We start from the raw sequence: 21,667 nt of genomic DNA on the forward strand, positions 1-21,667 counted from the left end.
GAAACGTTTTTCCTCTGAACGTTAAAATGTTAAAGAAACTGTAGAAATACTTTGTTTTGTTATATACCATACCATAGGGCAGAATTTGGAAACTTTTACTCGTGGGTTTACGGAGAAATAGAGGTCAAATCAAACCATAGGTAATTCAATCACTAAGCGCGAATTCAGACTACACATTTAAACCTATGTAGTTAGGCTATTCAGAGTTCATCTCTGACTGACTGATTCACAAATTGTATGACTCTATGAAATCAGCGCCAGTAAGATAACAACTGTGTCTATATAGTTACAAGGCAAATTATATTACATTACATTGATAAATGATAAATTATTTATCTAGATACCTAGACATCTATGTATGATCGAGATTTTCTCATATTGCATAGCTGTATCTACACCCGTAGCCTGACTATAGTTGAGCCGTCATATTTAGCCTCCGGTGCGCAGATAGGCCGTCCGACTGACGGGCGAGGCGACTGCCAACCCGGCAACCAATACTAAATAATAAATCTTCACTGTCACATAACACAGTTGCAAATTATGCTCTTCGTGTAGTAACCTCATTTTGAGAATGACACTCAGCAGTGCACCATTTTTATGTATCTGTTACGGTAAATCTGATTAATTGAAAATTATTAATAATTTTACAAAATTATTAATAATAATCACACGTTTTGGTAAATGTGAATAATCGATCGGAATTTATTACTTTTTGTAGTGATTATTAATAATTCACGACACATATTGATGAAAGTAATAAAATAAATATAAACCCAACGTTTTTTGACCAGCAAGTATTTAGTTATAATATTAAACACCGTCTTAGGATTATATTAATTAGAGATCACACAAACAAGGTTACTTGCACTTGCTTTAAACCGAAAGGACAACAAATTCACAGATTCTGAACTAGAATATTAAATAGTGTCCTTCCCCTTCTACATGTATCTGGGCTCGCTGTCGTTGCAGCGGTAAGTCCCCTGTTTGAGGAGTGACTAGAGAGACGCCACGGCGTCCTCACCTACCGCCTGATGCAGGTGCTTACCGGACATGGGAGTTTGGGTAGGTTCCTGTTTCTGATTGGGCGGGAGGAAAAGCACGGGTGTCATCATTGCGAGGACCGCCCGGACGACACGAAACAATTATTGTTTCATTAACAACATCAACACGAATCCTAAAAGCAATCAGCAATAATCATATTTGGTTTGCCTGTATATCTTCTGTAGCACCTATAAATGCATAAAATTAAAATTTGAAAAGTATTTTCATAGAATTCAACAAATATTTGTTGTGCAAGTACAATATATTGCCGTTTAAATTGAAATTAAAATAACATCTTGGCCACTTATTACATTTATCATTACTAGGGTAAAATTATTAATAATAACCGACAAATGTGATTAATTTATCACTTTTACCTCGAGTTTCGGTAATTATTAATAATAGTAGATAATTATTAATAATTTTCAATTATTCACTCTTACCGTAACATATCCACCACGGGATATAAAAATGCAAGTACATATATAATTTGTTCTCATACTTTATCGGTGTTTAAATTCTCATTTAAAATGTGTAACTACAATGCCTACATTGTGCAAAACTAAAAACTAGACCCTAAAGCACACAAAAAGCCCATTCATTAAAGTTTTTAACTTTTTCAATACCTAGACAAAATGGCTTAGTACGAGTTTGCAATTGGGGAGATGATCGTTACCGACTAATGAGAGGGCTAAATGCGGTAACGTTTCGATTCGTTAAACGTCACACAAACTCTTACTAAGCCTTCAGGACTTCGCTATAACCACGAATGGGAATACACTTCTATTCAATGAAAGTCCATAAGAAGTCACACAGAATGCTAATAAAGAAGATAAAAGCTATTGGAGTTCTTTATAACGCGACTATGACACCCTTAAGCAAGTATTATATCAAGATCGATTAAAAATTCACTAAAATCTTTTAACTTTGCAATATTGTTTCGTTTAATATTGTTTAGTTACTCTTTAACATTCATATTATAATGAATCCATTAACGAAAAACACTGATAACCGACCAAAATAGATATGGCAGTAATAATATTCATACAACTGAAAGAAGATGAGGTACTGTTAATAGCCAGAAAATATTTTTTGCGGAAAATAAATCCAAACTGATAAAGCCAAAGGGCGATAACACATGCGAGTTAATATTGGTTACCTATCTCGTATAATCGAGGTAATACTTTAAAGTCTGTACATATAACAATAAGTAACTCTACACTTTAAACAAAGGTATGTAAACCACAAAGTGTTAATGCGATCAGAACTAATGCATTTTAGCTTAGCCCGTGGTCTTTAACCGGCTTAACACCTTTGCCGACCTATACCCCGTGCACTACACGTATACTTATACTTAAACTGTTTCCATTTAGAACCCAGCGTAGTAAAAAACGGAAACATCTATTAACACATACGCAACGCACCGGCGAAGTCGTTGAAACTGTTCGAAATATTAACAGTAATATGATCATCACGTACAATTATGATGCAATTAGGGTTACGCACTTTGCATCAAATACTAGAAGAGGAATAGAGGCCAAAGGTCTGACATGTTCTACTTCCATACGTATTTTATTTGACTTTGAAAGCACATCCGACCCAGATTGGGCCTAACGCCTACTAGGCCTAGGCGCTTGCCAACAGACTCCATCATCATCAGTATTTTCGATTGACATGATGGAAACGAGGAAAATAGATTCAAATAACAAACTGTCTATTCACGACCTAATTACTCTAGTTTTTGAGATACTGAGGAAAACGTTCGTAAAATTGTTTTGAAGTAAACAGTAAAAATATTACGCGTTTCAGTGATCTCAAAATAAAAGCGGCCTTGGAACAGTTCGAAATGAAGCAGCGAAGCAGTCAATACATATAAAATGTTCTTAGTTTTAAGTTGTTACAACGGACGAAACCAATCTTTTCTCAATATTAGTTTTCAAGCACAATTTTTCTATTTTACCGTGAATGAAAACCTTGGCATGAGAAATATGTCGTCAATGATGTATGGTATTAAAATACTTTGCCTTCTGTAGATGCCCATCGGACTGGCTGAAAAGCATGGCATATTTGCTCAGTGAACCATCAGGTGCCAAGATGTCGCAGATGGTAGTAGCGATGTTGACCTAGTTATTGATGCGAGAAAAATGTGTGATATATACGTGCCTGAACATAATTATAATGCACTACAGCACAATGAGCTTAGGTATACAGTGTCTGCTGAAACTCTATTACAATTAAAACATGTCAGACTTAGACCTGACTATAAAGCATCGGTTACCGTATAAATGGTATAGAAGGACTTTGAAACAAAAGGTTAACTGCAAGTTAGTTGATAACACTATCCTTGATGCCCAGAGAATTACCGAGGACTCGCTTTTTTGTTACGGATTTTCCGGTCGCGTGCTGATAAATGGCTAGTCCTAGTCCTCCTTAGCTTTAACATCCTATTTAACTAAGCTTATACAGTTCTCTTTAGACCATTCAATATAATGTATGTAATGTGAATTCATATTGACATAACATATAGGTAAATGGCTTTGTAGAAAAGCACCGAACGCTACAGTGATTTCTAGTGTAGCATGTTTATTAATTCATTCAGATTTGGCTAGCGATCTTATCCACCAAAACGCAAATTGATCTCTAAATCAGTTCCACGTGATACCTAGTGCTACAAATGCAATAAACAAACAATATTTCAGCTGAATCTCTGCAGCTCGTAACAGGGAAATGTTTTATCGTAGTACTTATAGCGAAGTGCAAGATATGTCATTACTTATCTACAATTAATGGCTGCTTCTGCATACAATGGTCCACTTTGGCCACAATTCAAATGCTATGGCTAGATTGCATCTAGTGGTGCCTAATCTCTCAATGAAGTTTGAAGTTTAGCCAATTCTAAGTAGATATAATAATTAAATCTTCAGATTTAAGCAATTATCCGCATACCATTAACTCTTCAGGCAACAACGACACCTTATAAGCGCTGAAGTATCCGTCGTACACGCTTACAGTGACCTTTACACCGCACACATGACTATGTATGTTGTGATATACGCATACGGTACCGTGTACATCTAGTATCGTATTCCCATGCGTCAACGGCAAGCTCTGATGCAACACATGTACCAGAAAATCGGGTTAAGAATAGTATATGCAGACCGTTTCCATGTTTCGCTGATGTACGTAGCGTCATTACCAAGCGGCTTTAGACGTCTTCACAAGGGTGTATAAGAAAATAGGATAGAATATTATAACTGCACAAACATACTGACAAAAAGTATTAATTTAATGTATCCTGTAAAGGTTCAATACTAAGCGTTACGAGTGCTGCAAAAATTAAGGCAGGTACTCGCTGTCAATGGCGGCTCGACTGGCGATCCACTTGACCCAACAAAACACCATACAATGAGACAAGGAAGTAATCGTTGATTTCCTGGAGCAACCAACCGGTTATTTTTGAACGACCACAGAATGACAGAAAAGGACTCATTTTTCAATCATTTCAATTAAGCGCGATGATTATATAACGAGTATGCGCTTTGAATACTGTTTCCACAGAAAAAGTAAGTTCACTCCTGAACGTACGTTTTTCTACTAGTTAAATCCATCTAAAAGTTTGATAATTATATCGTTATAACTAAAATCGAACCATTACTAGCTATCTATGTTTGTTTTTTTTTACCCGACTGCGCCAGAAGGAGGGTTATGTTTTTAAGTTATTGTGATTTAACGGCACTGGGCGCGATGTTGTCTCTAGGAGAAAAATTCTTCTACTGACTAGAGTATTGTTGCCAACAAAAGCAAAAATAAGAGAACCAGTTAAAGAGAGTCAGTTATTTAATTTTCACACTAAATAGTATTTCGTACATTTGTATCTCGAGAAAATAGTCTGTCATCTTTTCATGAAGTAGGTAGGTAACTACTTAAGACATTGCAACGCAAAATTTTAGTTAACTAACTACAAGAGAAACATCGATGCTAGTGGAAGCACTAAAGCACCTAGTTCTTGAAATGGAACAATAGCCTCAACGTTATAACATACACGCGAGATACACGTTGAAACATTTTAAAATGTCATTAAAGATTTAGTAACGTTTTGGGTGGATCAAAAATTGTTTAAGACTAATGATACTTTTTATTGCTTTATCTTATTTTATGGCATCGTCAACCTAAATCCGTTGTTTAGATTCAGAATGGCTTCTGGGTGAGAAATAGGTTTGTGTACGTTTCCAGGTGTACTGTTGCTATTTAGAATGGATCACCCGCGTGTTAGCGCTGGACACTATTGTCCCGTAGCTGAAACATCATTGGCGAGACAAACCGTAAATTGCATTTAATGACACATTCTGATCTGTGCGTATGATATGATAATACGCGTATGCTGGGAAAGAAAACGTCTGTAACCATCAAGTTTATAGTGTTGCTACCCCAGGAAAGTAAAACAATGTTATTGATTCGGGAAACCAACAGTTGTGTTTACGGATACATCAATATGCATTGTCAATATTTTCTTTGGAAACAACTCGTATTTTCGCGAACTATTAAATGGAACTTTTACGAATTAGTCCGGTCATTATACGATATTGAAATAACAAAAAATCCGACAGAGCTGAATTTTGGTACAGACCTTTATTTTACTATTAAGTCTATACATATAATAAAATCGTAGAAAAGTGCTGTCTGTACATTGAAAATAAAAATAAAAAAAATTGCAGGGGTTATTGTTATATCGATGTCGAACCCAAAAATGTAATTAACTTTTTTTTTGTCTGTTTGTCTGTTTGTCTGTTTGTCTGTTTGTCTGTTTGTCTGTTCGTCTGTGCGCGCTAATCTCAGAAACGGCTGATCCGAGTTGGATGCGGTTTTCACGAATATATTGTGGGATGCTTAAATTTACATTTAGTGTTTGTTTCATGTCAATCGGTTCATAAATAAAAAAGTTATGTCAAATTAAAGAATCACGTCGAACATTCTATGCTTATACCATTAATCTCCGCAACTATTTGACGGATTTGGTTGAAATTTGGTACAGATATAGTTTAGAACCTTAGAAAGGACATAGATATACAGGGTGTCCCTGAAGTCGACGTCCAACGGGCACTAGATGATCGGCAAGGTTCCAACTGTTATCAGAAAAATATAAAAAAAATTCTAAGTCCTACAGTTTTTAAATTACAGTGACTTATGTGTTATCCACGAAAAAGTACACCCTGTGCCAGTCTTTTGACTCTTGTTGCTACAAATCTTTATTTTTTCGTCTGCAGTCTTCCTTACATTATCCTGAATAGTGCTCCAGTAATATGGAATCATAAATTCTTAGCCAACTGCTTTAGATTGGAAAACATTGTTAGTTTTAGAGGAACCAAATACTCTGAATAAAATTTTAACCTTACTTTAAGTGACTGTACTGAATAAATTATGTATGGCGCTAGTAGTGGCAAATTTCACCAAAGTTGGCGCATTTAATAAGGATTATAAAATGGTATAGCACTTTGCACATTATTTCTTAAATTCGACACAAAAAAAGATTTTTCAACGAAACTCCGTTTCGATGAATTTATTTGAACTTACTAAAAATACTTCTAGTGTACTCAAATCATACGTTATAACCTCGTATGCACTAGACAGCACTTTGCACGCTATTTGTTATCATCATGTTGAAAATCAGCGAGGATCTCTTGTCAAACAACATTGTCTGTTTACCCGTGATTTCGCTTGCAGCAGCCGACGAATGCTGCAAGCATTATCGCTAGACGAACTGGTGTTGTGCATCTCGAGCCATCGTACCCGGGCTTCGGCATTTTAGCTGAGTACTAGCTTTATTGCGTCATGTTGATTATTTATTTTTTAAATTTTTTTTTGTTTTACCTGCAATTCCTTGTAACGGTACAAATAACTCTTTCTCGACAAACTAAAGAATATTTGATGCTTCATCCCGCATTTAATCACAAGGTATGAACACGTAACTTAATCGGAGGATTCAGCAATTTTTTTTTTTTTGATATGACGAGTAATTGTGCGTAAGGGCTCATGTACACCATACCACTACCACGTTGATATGCTGTGTACATGAATCTGCCGCGTCCGTTCCTTTTGATTTTACTACACATTTGATAATGTGTTTGATGCACTATGAACATCACATTGCAATCATTCAATATTATTTAGTGAAACATAATACACAACATCGGTTCCTCTAGTAAGTCTAGTAATATTGCCGACGAAAGCTGCAAGCGAAATCATGAGTAGACAGACAATGTTGTTTGACAAGATCACAAGAGATCCTCGCTGATTTTCAACATGATGATAACAAATCGCGTGCAAAGTGCTGTCTAGTGCATACGAGGTTATAACGTATGATTTGAGTACACTAGAAGTATTTTTAGTAAGTTCAAATAAATTCATCGAAACGGAGTTTCGTTGAAAAATCTTTTTTTGTGTCGAATTTAAGAAATAATGTGCAAAGTGCTATACCATTTTATAATCCTTATTAAATGCGCCAACTTTGGTGAAATTTGCCACTACTAGCGCCATACATAATTTATTCAGTACAGTCACTTAAAGTAAGGTGAAAATTTTATTCAGAGTATTTGGTTCCTCTAAAACTAACAATGTTTTCCAATCTAAAGCAGTTGGCTAAGAATTTATGATTCCATATTACTGGAGCACTATTCAGGATAATGTAAGGAAGACTGCAGACGAAAAAATAAAGATTTGTAGCAACAAGAGTCAAAAGACTGGCACAGGGTGTACTTTTTCGTGGATAACACATAAGTCACTGTAATTTAAAAACTGTAGGACTTAGAATTTTTTTTATATTTTTCTGATAACATTTGGAACCTTGCCGATTATCTGGTGCCTGTTGGACGTCGATTTCAGGGACACCCTGTATTTTTATTTCAAAAATCAAAAAATAAAAATAAGAAATAAATTATTTATAAATAATTCTATGTCGATCGTTACACGACTTCGGTTCATGTTATTGTTTTAATTCATCAAAAAAAGTAAATAAATAGTAAAAAGGTATGAAAAAAATAATATCAATATAATAAAACATTTAGTACAAAGAAAATGCTCTAACGGAGTATAGATAATTCTATGTCGATCGTTACACGACTTCGGTTCATGTTATTGTTTTAATTCATCGAAAAAAAGTAAATAAATAGTAAAAAGGTATGAAAAAAATAATATCAATATAATTAAACTTTTAGTACAAAGAAAATGCCCGAACGGAGTATAAATAAATAATCCAAGTTGTCTTTATCCTCGATAGATGGCGTTGGGATCGAAATAGATCGCGCTATGGTTTCGTTACATTCATTTGGTTGGGTATCGGCCGAGCGCTTCGGTACTATCGTAGAAAAAGTGTATTATCAGTCGTATGATTATTTGTCTGTAGTGGTCCTGCTGTTTCGTATATTCTAAATTGGTTTCGTTGTATTTGTCAATTAATAAGTTTATTTGTTGGGTTTTCCTGGTTTTTTGGTTAAACTATTTAACGTAGGTTTAGTTTGATATCGATTATTAGTAGTTACTGTAGTTAGTTTTTTTAATAAAATTGTAAGTCTAATTTTCTTTTTAATTAGATTAGATTTAAGTCGTTTCTTTTAAATTATTTAGTTTAAGTTTGGTTATTATAGCATAGAGGATAGGTTGTAATATAGTTTCTTTTTTAATTGTTATAAATTCGTAATTCGTATTCTTTAGTTTTAAGTTAGTTTAAGTCCGTTTTTAAACTATTTTTTCAATGCCCTAAGTGAGTATACATCTATTAAATTCAAACGCAGAGCTCATTATGTTGATTTTGAAGAGTTCCCTGGAATATCTTCCACATCTCATTTTTGAAGAGATCCCGCGAGATCGGGAACTATGTGGTTAAAACCAAAAATTTGCCGGAAGTCACTATTCCACGCGAACGAAGTCGCGGGCAAAAGCTAGTTAAAAATATAAAAGTCCCCATCGATCCCATAAGTGTTTCAAAAGTTAATCGGGGTCAAAGGTCAACATTGTAGGTTTTTTGAGCTTTTCTCAAAAACTGTAAGGTTTTTCGAAAAAATACCTCAGACCAAATTTGTAGATCTAAAAATTCTCTACAAAATGGTCTTTATAAGTTATTCTATAAGTATTAACGTTTCTAAGATATTACGATTTTAAGAGTCACGTTACACATACATATAGTATGATGTGCACGTTTCCACACCACCTGTGAGGTAGTGTACTCAGCACGTTTTTTTTAACGTGATTTCCCCAGTAGGCCTATTCGACGATCGATGGGGACTTTTATATTTTTAATCTTTATAGTAAAATAAAGGTCTGTACCAAAATTCAAGTCTGTCGGAATTTTTGTTATTTCAATACCGTTTTCAGGTTTAAATTGACCGGACTATAATCAGATTCTAAAATAATACTACATGTACAGAATAAAGGATTTTGAATTGATAGTCAAGTCAAACTATTTACATTTAATAACATTGAGATATTAGTCATATGACGTATGAAGTGATAGGAAAAGTCCTCATACTTACGTAATTTTACTTAAGAAATTCTGATAACTATCTCTATTTCAAGGTACGGTTGAATAATAAAGATAAAAAACAAACATAAATACTCATAATAATATTGCGAGATTACAGTGAAAAGCTCTGGCGAATGCTATCAGCTACAGGTGCAGTTTTATACACTGCAATTCCTGCTTAAGTAGAATATTAAATTCAGCACGAGCGCTTAACGATTACAGCGCGCGCTAGAGCATGAGCAGCGCACGTGTTCCCTATATTAATAAGGATAACTCCGCTATCACGAAACATGAAATTAGATGAAACTTTCAATCGATATGTACCTTCCCCGAACGTACCTTTTTATGTTTGCTTTGATCCCTCTTTTAATATAAAAGTTTATAGTTAAAAGTTATCCAAGCCTGGCTGCGCTTTCGTAATAAATATGGAATAATTTCGAATAACTATCAAAACGAGATAATGCAGGCACCGTTATTTCTGTATTCTTATGTCAATTAGTTACAATAACTTTTTCAGAAATATAAAAACATACAGAAAACATATAATAAAGTAGGTATATCTACTTACATGCCTACTTCAATAAAGTAGGAAGTTAATTGAAACTGAAAGTGGATGAATCGAACATTCTGCTATCATATATGTATCGATCGATCCGTATCATATCATTATTTATATGTAGATAGAAGCTACTTTATAGACTCTTTACCTACTCATTGTGTTAAATTTTCCGACAAAGCACCTACTTAGCATAAACTAAAAATAACATAGGCACTGCCGCAATATTAGACCCTAGATTTTTGTCAGAATGAAAATCTTAGATAAGAATATGTATTGCAATCTTCAATCTCACACGCATAAGGATGCATGAATCTCTGTTGGACGTTTATGTCGCAAGTAGTTTATTGTGCATCCATTGGTATAATAATACCTACGATGTTAACTCTTAGATTGCTGCACAGTACACTCATACAATGACATGACTGCGGTTTGCAGCCATCAACCCCGTCATTGAGAATAGCCAGATCTACAAGCAAGCACAGGAAAATTTAAGGTCTCCTAATTTAAAAATTTGTCCTATTTAGTACTGAATGAAGATTTTTCAACGCTAGGCAAGGCAATCATACTGTGACAATTCTAACTGAATATTGAGAAATCGAAACGCTCAATAACATTTTTATGAATACAAAATCTTTAGATAACGAGGTGTTTGCGATATAGTGAACATGTCACCATAATATGGCGGAGAGAAATCTAGAAATTTAATTAAACCCAGGGCTTCGCTTTCAAAGGTCGTTAACGCGACTTATTCCTAACTAACACTTTGGTAATTCCTTCATGCATGAAATATTATCATTCAAATAATAAATACTTAACAGACACACCATTTAATCAGATAATTTCAGTAAAGAAGTTTCTTAGGTACATAACATGGAGCATGCGGTATTGCAAGAATACCTACGAACTATGCCCACTGCCCAGTGCATCCAGCATTAGGGTTATGATCTCAATAGTCTATTTAGGTACGTGGAGAATTCGTGGTATGTGAGGAATGTTGCCAGATTGCGTCTAAGATGGGTTACATCCACAATTGAGGTGCCGAGTAATCAACACCTTACGTTAGAATCAGTGTCATTAAAAACTCCTTTTCTTTCATCAGTTCCATTTATGGCTTCAAGTTGCATATTTTTATTAGATATTCGTAGCTAAAATATTCGCCAAATTGAGTAGTAAGTTGATTTTAAAAATAAATTAAATTGGTACCTCGCTCTATCGATCCAAGTTGGAAAATGACTCGAGGTAAGTAGTATTCATAACTAGTTAGGTCGGGTAAAAATAAACAATAACCAATTACAACTAGGAATCGATACCAATTCATATTTTATTTCTTTACGGATAGAACTACTATTAAAGTATCTTCCTATGTACGTCACATACTTTATAATATGGCACTTTTAATAAACTTTTTAAGGAAGATATTTCCAGAGTGTTTGCGTATTATCTACATAGGTAGATATTTTTATTAACTACCTATCAAAAACATTAGTCGAGTTGTTAACTGGTCAGAGGGATTATCGCAGTATTTATTCAGAGATGTTAATTAGAATAAAGTGAACAGTACATTCAGAAGTACGCCCTCCAAGACGCGTATGGGAGAACATTAATTGTCTCGATTAAAACTTGTTAATACCTTCCTGCGGTCACTGACTGGGTTATTAGACAAATCCTATGTAGGCGGGTATACCCTACAACCTTTTATTTTTTTTAATATCTCTTTTAATTCCGACTATAGGGCTCGAAGAACGATGAACCATGTACTACAAGAATTATTAATGCAATTTCTTATAATTAGCCCTTAAAATACTAATCTTAAAATTATTTCGCAGCATTGGGAGATTTTAAGTCGGCACTGATACAATAAAACGCTTATAGTCCATTGAAATGTTACATGAGCTTTACATTTTTTAGAGGACGCAATTTTATTTTTTGATCATGTAGGGGGGGTCAATAGAAGCTTAACTTGAAGTTTGTGGGGTCGCCACCCTTGTCCCTCGGCCGCCATCTTGGAAAAAGGGATGGAAACACTTTTTTTGCTATATCTCGGAAACTATGCATCGTAATAAAATTTTTAAAATCATAATTTGTAGAAAATTATTTTGCCTACAAATATGTTTAATAACTTTTTGCCCTAAATTAACAATTAAAGAAGTTATAAGTAAAAAAGTGATTTTTTGTTAATAAAATTTTCTCTTTTGCTCTATAACTTTTTTTTTAAATTTTATAAATAAATGGCTTCAGACCAATCTTGTAGAATATTTTTCGAGAAAAATTTTTCCCTACAACTGTTTTCAATTTCATTCATTAGAAACTCAGTTACAGCGCTCCGAAGTTAACCGGGTTCGTAAAATTAGTCCAGTCAAATAAGCTTAAATTAGGTAAGAATCTCGGAATACGAGATGATCAGCTGTAATTTTGTAAATACTTGTATATTGACACCCTAAAACTTGTCTCAAAACCATGGTATATATGGTAGGGTGGAAGCAACTCTTAAAATTCAGGGTCAAAGGTCCCAAAAATCGTTCTTTTGCGGTTTTTTGGAAATATCTCATTTCCTATGGGTTTTTGGTATTTGTATTCATTATCAATATTGTAGAATACAAAATTCTCTACAACTTTTGTGTAATTTTTTTTTACATGGTGAACCGTTGTCGAGTTGAAAGGCGGAGAACGCACGGTCAATTTTCCACTTTAGAAGCGTCTCTCTTTCAAACAATTGAATTTGACGAAAAATGGTTTTAGAAACCATAACGTCTTTTTTAATGTCCTATCCATAACCAACCATCACGGATAGGTTAGCTGAAAAAAAATGTCCGATGTGATGCAGTGACCGTGCGTTCTCCGCCCTCTAACTCGACAACGGTTCACTATGTAAAAAAAATAATTAGACAAAAGTTGTTTTGTATTCTACAATATTGATAATGAATACAAATACCAAAAACCCATAGGAAATGAGTTATTTCCAAAAAACCGCAAAAGAACGATTTTTGGGACCTTTGACCCTGAATTTTAAGAGTTGCTTACACCCTACCATATATACCATGGTTTTGAGACAAGTTTTAGGGTGTCAATATACAAGTATTTACAAAATTACAGCTGGTAATCTCGCATTCCGAGATTCTTACCTAATTTAAACTTATTTGACTGGACTAATTTGACGAACCCGGTTAACTTCGGAGCGCTGTAACTGAGTTTCTAATGAATGAAATTGAAAACAGTTGTAGGGAAAAAAATTTCTCGAAAAATATTCTACAAGATTGGTCTGAAGCCATTTATTTATAAAATGTAAAAAAAAGTTATAGAGCAAAAGAGAAAATTTTATTAACAAAAATTCACTTTTTTACTTATAATTGTTAATTTTAGGGCACTTCTTTAAAAGTTATTAAACATATTTGTAGGCAAAATAATTTTCTACAAATTATGATTTTAAAAATTTTATTACGATGAATAGTTTCCGAGATATAGCAAAAAAAGTGTTTCCATCCCTTTTTCCAAGATGGCGGCCGAGGGACAAGGGTGGCGACCCCACAAACTTCAAGTTAAGCTTCTATTGACCCCCCCCTACATGATCAAAAAATAAAATTGCGTCCTCTAAAAAATGCATAATTCGGCCCTCAAATTGTAACATTTCAATGGACTATTAGGTAAATGTCAGCAGACGTGTCGCTTCGATTTAAACCAGCAATGTACATGGTGACGTATGAGATAGTGCTGTAGACAGTCAGATTCTAATTCTGTACCGGTGACGTTGTGTTCGGTCGAAACAATCGAAAGTTATTCCGAGTGCTAAACCGACACACGTGACTCGGTATGCCGCGTTCTATTCGAAACACCGATTTGCGGAAGTCGATTAGAAATACAGATATCAATCAATTCATCTTCATTAGAAATTTCATGACATTTATTCAGTAGTATAGACATCTACTACTTTAATGCGCAAAATATAGTTTCTGTATTATTTTAATCAAGTAACTACTGATTAAAATTAAAACTACATTAAACTCACTCCATCAGATATTCTAGAACTAAAACCGACAGTTGAATTAATTGATGGATACGACCATAGACAATTTTTAGTTTGGTTGAATTAAAAAAATAATGATAATGTCTAAACAAGAACCATTAGATAACCTATTTCGGGTTATTGAACGTTGGATACCTAATTGCTGAATTAAATGAAAAATAGATCACATAAATATATGTTATTCTTTCTATAACTAGTAAAGAGTTATAATCTCAACTAGCCTTTCGTTATAATTAATAACATATAATTATAATTACTGAAATGGTAACAGGTGTTAATAGTTAATTAAATTATTTAAAGTAAGTTTAATAGACATATAACTGACCACTAAATCAAATAAAAAAAATTTTTTTTTTCTTCATTTGCCAGAAATGTTTATGTACATGGCAACTAAATAATTATTTCATTCCTATACAATCTTGTTATAGAACCTCATTATTATAGAAACTAATGAGACCAGTAACTGTACTAGGCCACTAAGTAGACGTTTTATTGATTGAAGCTTAAATTCATTCAGTCATTACCTAAAATTCAAAAACTAAGCATAGTTACAGAAAGTTGTCCTATAATAAGTAAGTCAAAGTTATTTTCAAATAGACTGGGAAGGCACTTTTGAATGTCAAAGCAAATATTACAATATGTATTATAAAAATGTCTGTCTGTCGGTCAGTCCACTAGTGAAGCCATTTCCTTGTTTCGAAGTGTAGATTCCTATGGAAAAAACAAGCAGCAACACCATAGTAGTTACAAATCAGTAAGACTGAATGCAATATTGCCTGTATCAAAATATAGTTAACACGTTTCCTGTCCTATGAGCCACATATGGTTCAGGAAATGTGCGCTTGAAAAGTAAAAGCCATATGTGCGTCAGGGTAAAAAAGTAGGCTTTATTTCCCTGAACCACATGTGGTTCATGAGCGTGCAGAAGCTAAAATGTCTCTCTACGCTCATGAACCATATGTGTGTCAGGGAAATAAAGCCTACTTTTAGTTATTTTTGTTTAAGGGTTTTATTACTCTCTATGACTATAATAAAACTAATTATTCGAAAAACCCAATTGGATGTGTAGGTCAATTTTGCATTTTTATATGGGACAGGAAACGTGTTAATCTTCGTTCAAGTTTTTATAAAATATGTGATACATACCTTATTTATTAACAACAAAAACAATTTATTTTGATTAACAATTAGGTATTTTGAGATAAGAGAGATTGATATAGGAGCAGGTATGAGCACCCCGAATGAACAGATTACCCGTTGTTCGGTACAGTTCAGATCTACATAATCTGACTAATGTAAACAATTTTAAACTAATGCAAGTGTACAAAGTTTCAGAAATTTAACGGAGTCAGTTAGAATCCTACTGTAATCTCTAATACTTATCAAAACTCTTGAAGTTGCTGATACTCATACCTTTTTATGCTACTTACTATAGTAAAAGGTAGATTCTTAGGATTAATGTACAAATTGCCTAAGAAAAGTTTTCATTAAAGACTTACACACCACAAATAAATACAGAAAATCATTATTTGCGTAGCATGAGTCATACTCTTCGATTTCCAAATTTGAGTTTATAATTGAACTAGATTCTTCCACCAGCTTTCTCCGCATTCTCATGGGATAAAAAGTAGCGAGTTATTCCAGATAATAATCAACCCCTGTTTCAAATTTCATCTCGATCCCTTCAGCTGTTTTGATGTGTAGGGGACCCAAACAAGATTTTTATATTTATAATATTAATAGGATAAATAGGTATTAGTTATAAATAGAAAATAAGTGCATACCTAGTGCGGTGTTAAGTTCTTGTTATACTCAGCACTGAAGGATTCATATAACCACATAACTCACATAATCAAATAATAAACAGAGCTTCTCTTTAGTTTTATAAATAAGTGTTTAAATAGTCATCATCCTATAGTACAATAATTGGTTTCTTCATGCAGAGGTACACCTCAATTTACTGTTTCAAAGAATAAAAGGTGATCTTATGTTGTTTGTGAATATTTTTATGTATTAATCCTCTTTCATGAGGAAATCACATTCTTAGCAACAGGAATTACCACTTGACTAGGATTTTCAAATGTCTTATTTTACCTAATATACAATGTGATAGGGGTGAGACTTCTAACCCGTTAAGGCTGAGTACTACATCTAATTATATCGACAAAAAAAATAAAATGGGGTGTTGAACCCCCTCCCCCCAAAAATTATAGCTATTTTAATTATTTTTTTTACTTTATGTGATATCAAAGGTTGTATGCTTTGCAGAAACAAAAAAAAATCGACATACGGTAGCTAATAACCTTGGCTAACTAATTCATTACTTTTTTCATACATTTGATAATGTTTTGGTGAGAAAAAAAATCATTTCTGAATTATGTTTACCGAAAAAATCTAAATTTTTCAATATTTTCAATTGGGGATTCAACCGCATCTCGGTCCCCATATTATTTTTTTGTTGATAAAATTAGATGTAGTACTCAGTCTTAACGGGTTAGAAGTCCCACCCCTATCACATTGTATATTCATATACAGTTATAGCGGCATGTAGAATAAGACAATTATTATTAAACAATATTTTTATGTTCACTTACACCTACAAAAAGCCTATTTGAATCAGCTAGTTTAAAAGTGTGTGCTTTAATGTAAGATTTTTGTCAATTTTGCTACAGTATTGCCTCAAAAGTAAATTTTATTTATTAAGAGTATATAAGCGGATTAATGCCTTAGGTATTACTAGGTAACTATCAATTCTTTTTACTAAACTTTAGAATTCCACTAAATCAAGGATTTATAGAAGTCTCTGATAAAATAAAACCATACTATATCAAATGAAGATTAACTGTAGTAGTAGTAGTATATCTCTATAATATTTCTAAATCTGACTATGGTTTTCCAAACAACATAATTATTTGCCGATTTCAATAACCAATCTCAATCCAAAATCAACCAAAAAAAAAAATCAATCAACCTTAATTTTTTAACAGAAAATCAGAATTAATGTAAAAAGATTATCTTAATGTACATATTTTGGATTCAGAATGGTTATTGAAATTGGCAGAAATGCTGTCAAAATTGGAGATTGATCCAAAGATTTTGGATTAAAATGGGCTTTTGAAATTGGCAGTATAACAATAAGTGTTACAACATAACAGTGACTATGTTTCGACTCCAGACCATAAATGTGATTCTGTTACGGAGTTATAATTTAAATACTCTTGTTTCTATTATAATAGGTACTTTTATGATATTTCTCTTCTATGTTACTACAGATGGAACAAGTTCTCCATTCGGTATGAGGAATCATTGGTGTTGATGACATTGATTTTATTAAAGGAACCTAATGTTGTTTCTTATTGTCTCTCAAGTCACCTAATAACCAATAACAATTTAACTAGGTTATGTTATGACAGATATAAAATACCAAAAATAGTGTCTGTATGTATTTTTAGTGAAATTATATTACAAAACACATACCTATAATAAATAAAATGAAAATTATTACAGTTATTAGTGAGATAACAAAGTTTGTTGTTAGTAAAACTCTTGAATTAAGGATTGTTTGTTATATTCTCATTGAAATATTCATAGAACATGATGTCCTAGCGATTCTAGTTGTAATTTAGTAAGTATTAAGATTCAACTCTGATTATAGATCATATTTATAAATACAGCTACACTATTGTAACCAAAAAGTGGCTTAACTGCTACATGGATGTGTAAACAATCACTTTAAACTGTATACCTCGACTTGACCACTATACTGACAAACAACTTATATGAGGTATATAAATTGTTTGGATAGATATGCACAGTTGGCATCAAAGTAAGAAACCATAGATTGCTAAAACATTCTGCAACATTACAACCACTTCAAGCCCATACTATTGAATCTAAACAGATTCCATCAAGGAAAGGTCTGAATAGTTGACCAACAACACAACTTGAAATAATTGAGTACTCAAGTTGAAATTATATCCCAGATACCAACAGATGACTCTCTCTATGAGTGTTAAGGGGAGATGAGGAAGTGTTAGTGGTGTACACCAGCTAGCTTACCTGATGGAGAGCAGTGAGACCGTCAACGTTGGCAGTGTTGATGTCGGCGCCTCTTTTCAACAGTCTCTGCACTTCATCCTTGTCGCCTGCCGTACAAGCCGCCAAAAACACTATCCCAGATGAAAACTGAATTCTTGAGGCCCGACGCGGCGTCGGGGACTGCTTGTTCGTGTCCGACTCTTCCCATCTTTTCAACTGCTCCGCTCTTTTGAATAAAGCTGACGAAGACCTATTATCCGTCATTTTGACTCTGGGCAAACCACTTATCACTCAATATGGTCCATGCATACACTTTTCACGGGGCATAGATTGTGTTTTTACTGCATACAGTACACAAACGCCGAGTCCATAACTTAATTGCCAAAAAAGGAAACATGAAAGAGGAAACGTTCCAGGGAGATAGATACTAAGAAGCATTCACACGACCATTGTTCCACACACTTGTTGAATAATTCGAATTGCACGTCCGGACTTCAGTTCTATATACATGACATAACCAATAAGCTAGACATTTAGCGTGGCAGCCATTACGAGAATAAATTTAAACAGCCTACTAAGGTGCCTACATACCGAATGCAAAAAGAAAAACTAGGCAGCGAATGAGAATGACGGAAGAAAACGCCTAGCGCCACCTAGCACAACAATGGTATTGAGTTGCCATAAGCCAAAATTTATCTTGACGTACAGTCAAAAGTGTAATCGAAAACGTATTGCGATGATATTCTCGTATATTCTGCTAAATTTAGTGAGGATACTGATTTCAAATTTACTCGCGGTTAATTTCAAATAAGCCTCCAAAATCATCGTAAGAGTAATTGCATAGTAAAAAATAACTTTACTAACATTAACTAGAAGAGCAAAAGAAGCGAAATAAACAAACAGTTGCTGATGAAATTAACAAGAATTCAAAATCTCACATTGTGGTTGAGATATTTTTGAAACTATCAGTATGGTAATCTTTATCCTTCCACCAATGTAGAACTATTTAAAAAAATATAAATGTTAAGCATCGGGTTTGGCGCTTAAGGGTTGAACTTCGGGGGTGTGTACCTCCGGGGGTCCTAAATGTACTGATCTAGGGTTGAAGTATACCTACCATCTAAACCGGAGCCGCGGTCAGCATTTGGATGAAATCATCATTAAACATTAAATTATATTGATCGTTCTATTGACTCCAATAAAGATTTCATCAAGTATTTCATTATTTTTGTGTTTTTTTGAAAATCAATCCTAAACTCTTAAAGAATCACCCGTTAGAACTAAAATTGTACTTAACATAACAATTTATCCATTGTAAACTTATATAATTATGTGCCAATAAAAATACAAAAAACATCGGTGATAAAAGCTAAAAACCAATTGACGATAACATTAATTTCCTTGTAATTTACAATTTCATCTAAAATGCAATTTAATGATTTTTGAAGATTCGTAGAACAAAAGTGATGGCTTATGCCAATACGATGTATGTTTATACGGTCCTGCAAGGTTGCAGGTGAATTAATTATAGAATCCTATAGAGGACAAAAAACCTTTCCATACAATAGATTACTAGTTATTCGCTATGAATTTATAACCTTTTGATTTTTATTAGAGTCTGGCCAACAGAACCTGTCTACAAGTTAATTGAAACTATTGATATGGCAATAATTAACCACTGTTAAATCACAATTTTATTGGTCTAGTATCAATACTAGACTAATCATGTATTCGTGTCTAATTAGCACTAGTCACGTTTAACCTCCTGAGTACTGAAGTTCTAAATTTTTGTAATTTTTAGTTAATAATTATAATTTTAATTTTAATTATAATTTTATTTTTTCTTGTGTCTATATAATGGTAAGATATCATGTTGTAAAAATCAAATCAATAAACGAAAATATCATACCCTCGGACTCAGGAGGATATAAGTATTATACATGGTTTAATGACCAGCATGCTTTCCTTGCATTTTATTCATTATAGTTTTGAATTGTATGAATGAGTACAATAACCAAATATTTTCAGTCAATTCTGCCAGTTATTTTTATTATATTGACACATAATTTGTTGTATTTCTTATCTTCAGATGTAAGTGTGAAAGCTCTCAGAAGAATTCCCGAAACTAACCTTAAGTATCATGATTGAATCCAGTTGCTGTTTTTAAGGCGACAATGGAGTATAATTAATTAACATTAATTCCTTAAGTTATATAAATATTATAAACTTTAAGTAACATATTTTTCTTTTCAATACCATTATAATTACATATATGCTAATATACATGTATGGCATTTGGCAAATCTTATACGGGCACAAATCCAGACTACCTGATTGTTACTGAGAAGTTCCTGACGGAAAAACCCAATAGATAACACTTTTCCGATTTCGGAATCAAACCCTCTTGCTCAACAGACACGCTAGCGATCACAAGACCAACGAGGCAATGTAAACATAGCGTATAATATTTTAGTCTTGAATAATAAAAATTTAATATCAAGATTAATGGACAGCTTTTGTTAGCCAAACTCTACACTCCTAATTTATATGACTTATGATGAGAACAATATGAACCAAGGTATTATATCACCATAATCTCCAAAGAAACAAACAGCATAAAAGTTTGTGGATTGTGAAAAAAATCTGTTCTAAGTCAGAAATAAAAATAAGAGTAACTATAAAAATTAATATTATCGAAAAACGATAATCTGAACCCGCCTTATATTTGACAATAAACTGACATTTTTACTGTCTATATCACTAAAGAGAATATCAGTTCAAGTAATAGGCTTTGTAGTTTAATAGTTTTGAAAGGGCAACATTGATATATTAAAAGTAATAAAAATTATATAATATATATAAACCACCACAAAACTTAGTAAAAATAATTCGATAAATTATAATAAAATATAGTTATGTCTGTTTTATACTTTTATGTTTTTGTTTCGCCCTTGAAGTAAATCAACAAAAAGTTTTGAGGCAAAGAGAACAAACATGCTTCTTTTTTTGCAGCGCTAGCGGGCTCTGGTGTTCAGAATCAGTACCAGTAGTTGGCGATAGCGAGTTGGAGTCAGAACTTATTCAAAATTCAAGATGGCTATGTGTCACGATGGTTTCTTGAATTGGAATAGTTAACTTTATTTGTTTTGTGTGAAATAAGCTTTGCCATGATGGCTGACTTAAGTGTTGATATTTCTAAGTTGCCGGACGAGATAAGAGATAAGTTGGCGGAGTTAGACTTGGAGTTATCTGAAGGTAAGAATGCAGTAAGTCTGCGTTACTCGTAGATCGATATAATTTGTTAATTTAGATTATTTTTTTTGTAAATTAGCTTTTATTTATTTATTCCTTAGTACTTTCTGGATTTTATTTAATTAATTTTTGTCATAGTTTTGTGCTTCAACTACGTTTTTTTGGCGTTGTTTGCCAGCTGATGTCTTTGGTAAATAAAGTATTAGAACGAGTTTATAGTGGTTGATTTTGATTGTTGTGA

At 33.3% G+C, this 21,667-nt stretch overlaps 2 protein-coding genes across 57 annotated transcripts in view; one reads left to right on the forward strand and one right to left on the reverse strand.

Moving 5' to 3' along the window:
* LOC118266750 (protein phosphatase 1 regulatory subunit 12B) overlaps positions 1–18,816 on the reverse strand; it is a 90,814-nt gene extending 71,998 nt beyond the window's left edge. For 23 of the 37 annotated variants that reach the window (XM_050703980.1, XM_035580370.2, XM_035580333.2 and 20 more), the window contains exon 1: positions 18,196–18,815. In XM_050703980.1, coding sequence (XP_050559937.1) covers positions 18,196–18,438 — 243 coding nt within the window. In that variant the 5' untranslated portion in view covers positions 18,439–18,815. Of the gene's footprint in view, positions 1–18,195 lie in introns of all 37 variants that reach the window. The other 14 variants (XM_050703982.1, XM_050703966.1, XM_050703974.1 and 11 more) reach the window with 4 other exon arrangements.
* A 2,393-nt stretch (positions 18,817–21,209) lies between these two features.
* The window catches only part of LOC118267499 (disco-interacting protein 2), a 118,452-nt gene continuing 117,994 nt past the window's right edge, over positions 21,210–21,667 (forward strand). For 16 of the 20 annotated variants that reach the window (XM_035581533.2, XM_035581542.2, XM_035581550.2 and 13 more), the window contains exon 1: positions 21,210–21,429. In XM_035581533.2, coding sequence (XP_035437426.1) covers positions 21,342–21,429 — 88 coding nt within the window. In that variant the 5' untranslated portion in view covers positions 21,210–21,341. The remainder of the gene's footprint in view (positions 21,430–21,667) is intronic. The other 4 variants (XM_050703937.1, XM_050703938.1, XM_050703936.1 and 1 more) reach the window with 4 other exon arrangements.

The sequence above is a fragment of the Spodoptera frugiperda genome, chromosome 25 (assembly GCF_023101765.2).
Source record: "Spodoptera frugiperda isolate SF20-4 chromosome 25, AGI-APGP_CSIRO_Sfru_2.0, whole genome shotgun sequence".
NCBI lineage: Eukaryota > Metazoa > Arthropoda > Insecta > Lepidoptera > Noctuidae > Spodoptera > Spodoptera frugiperda.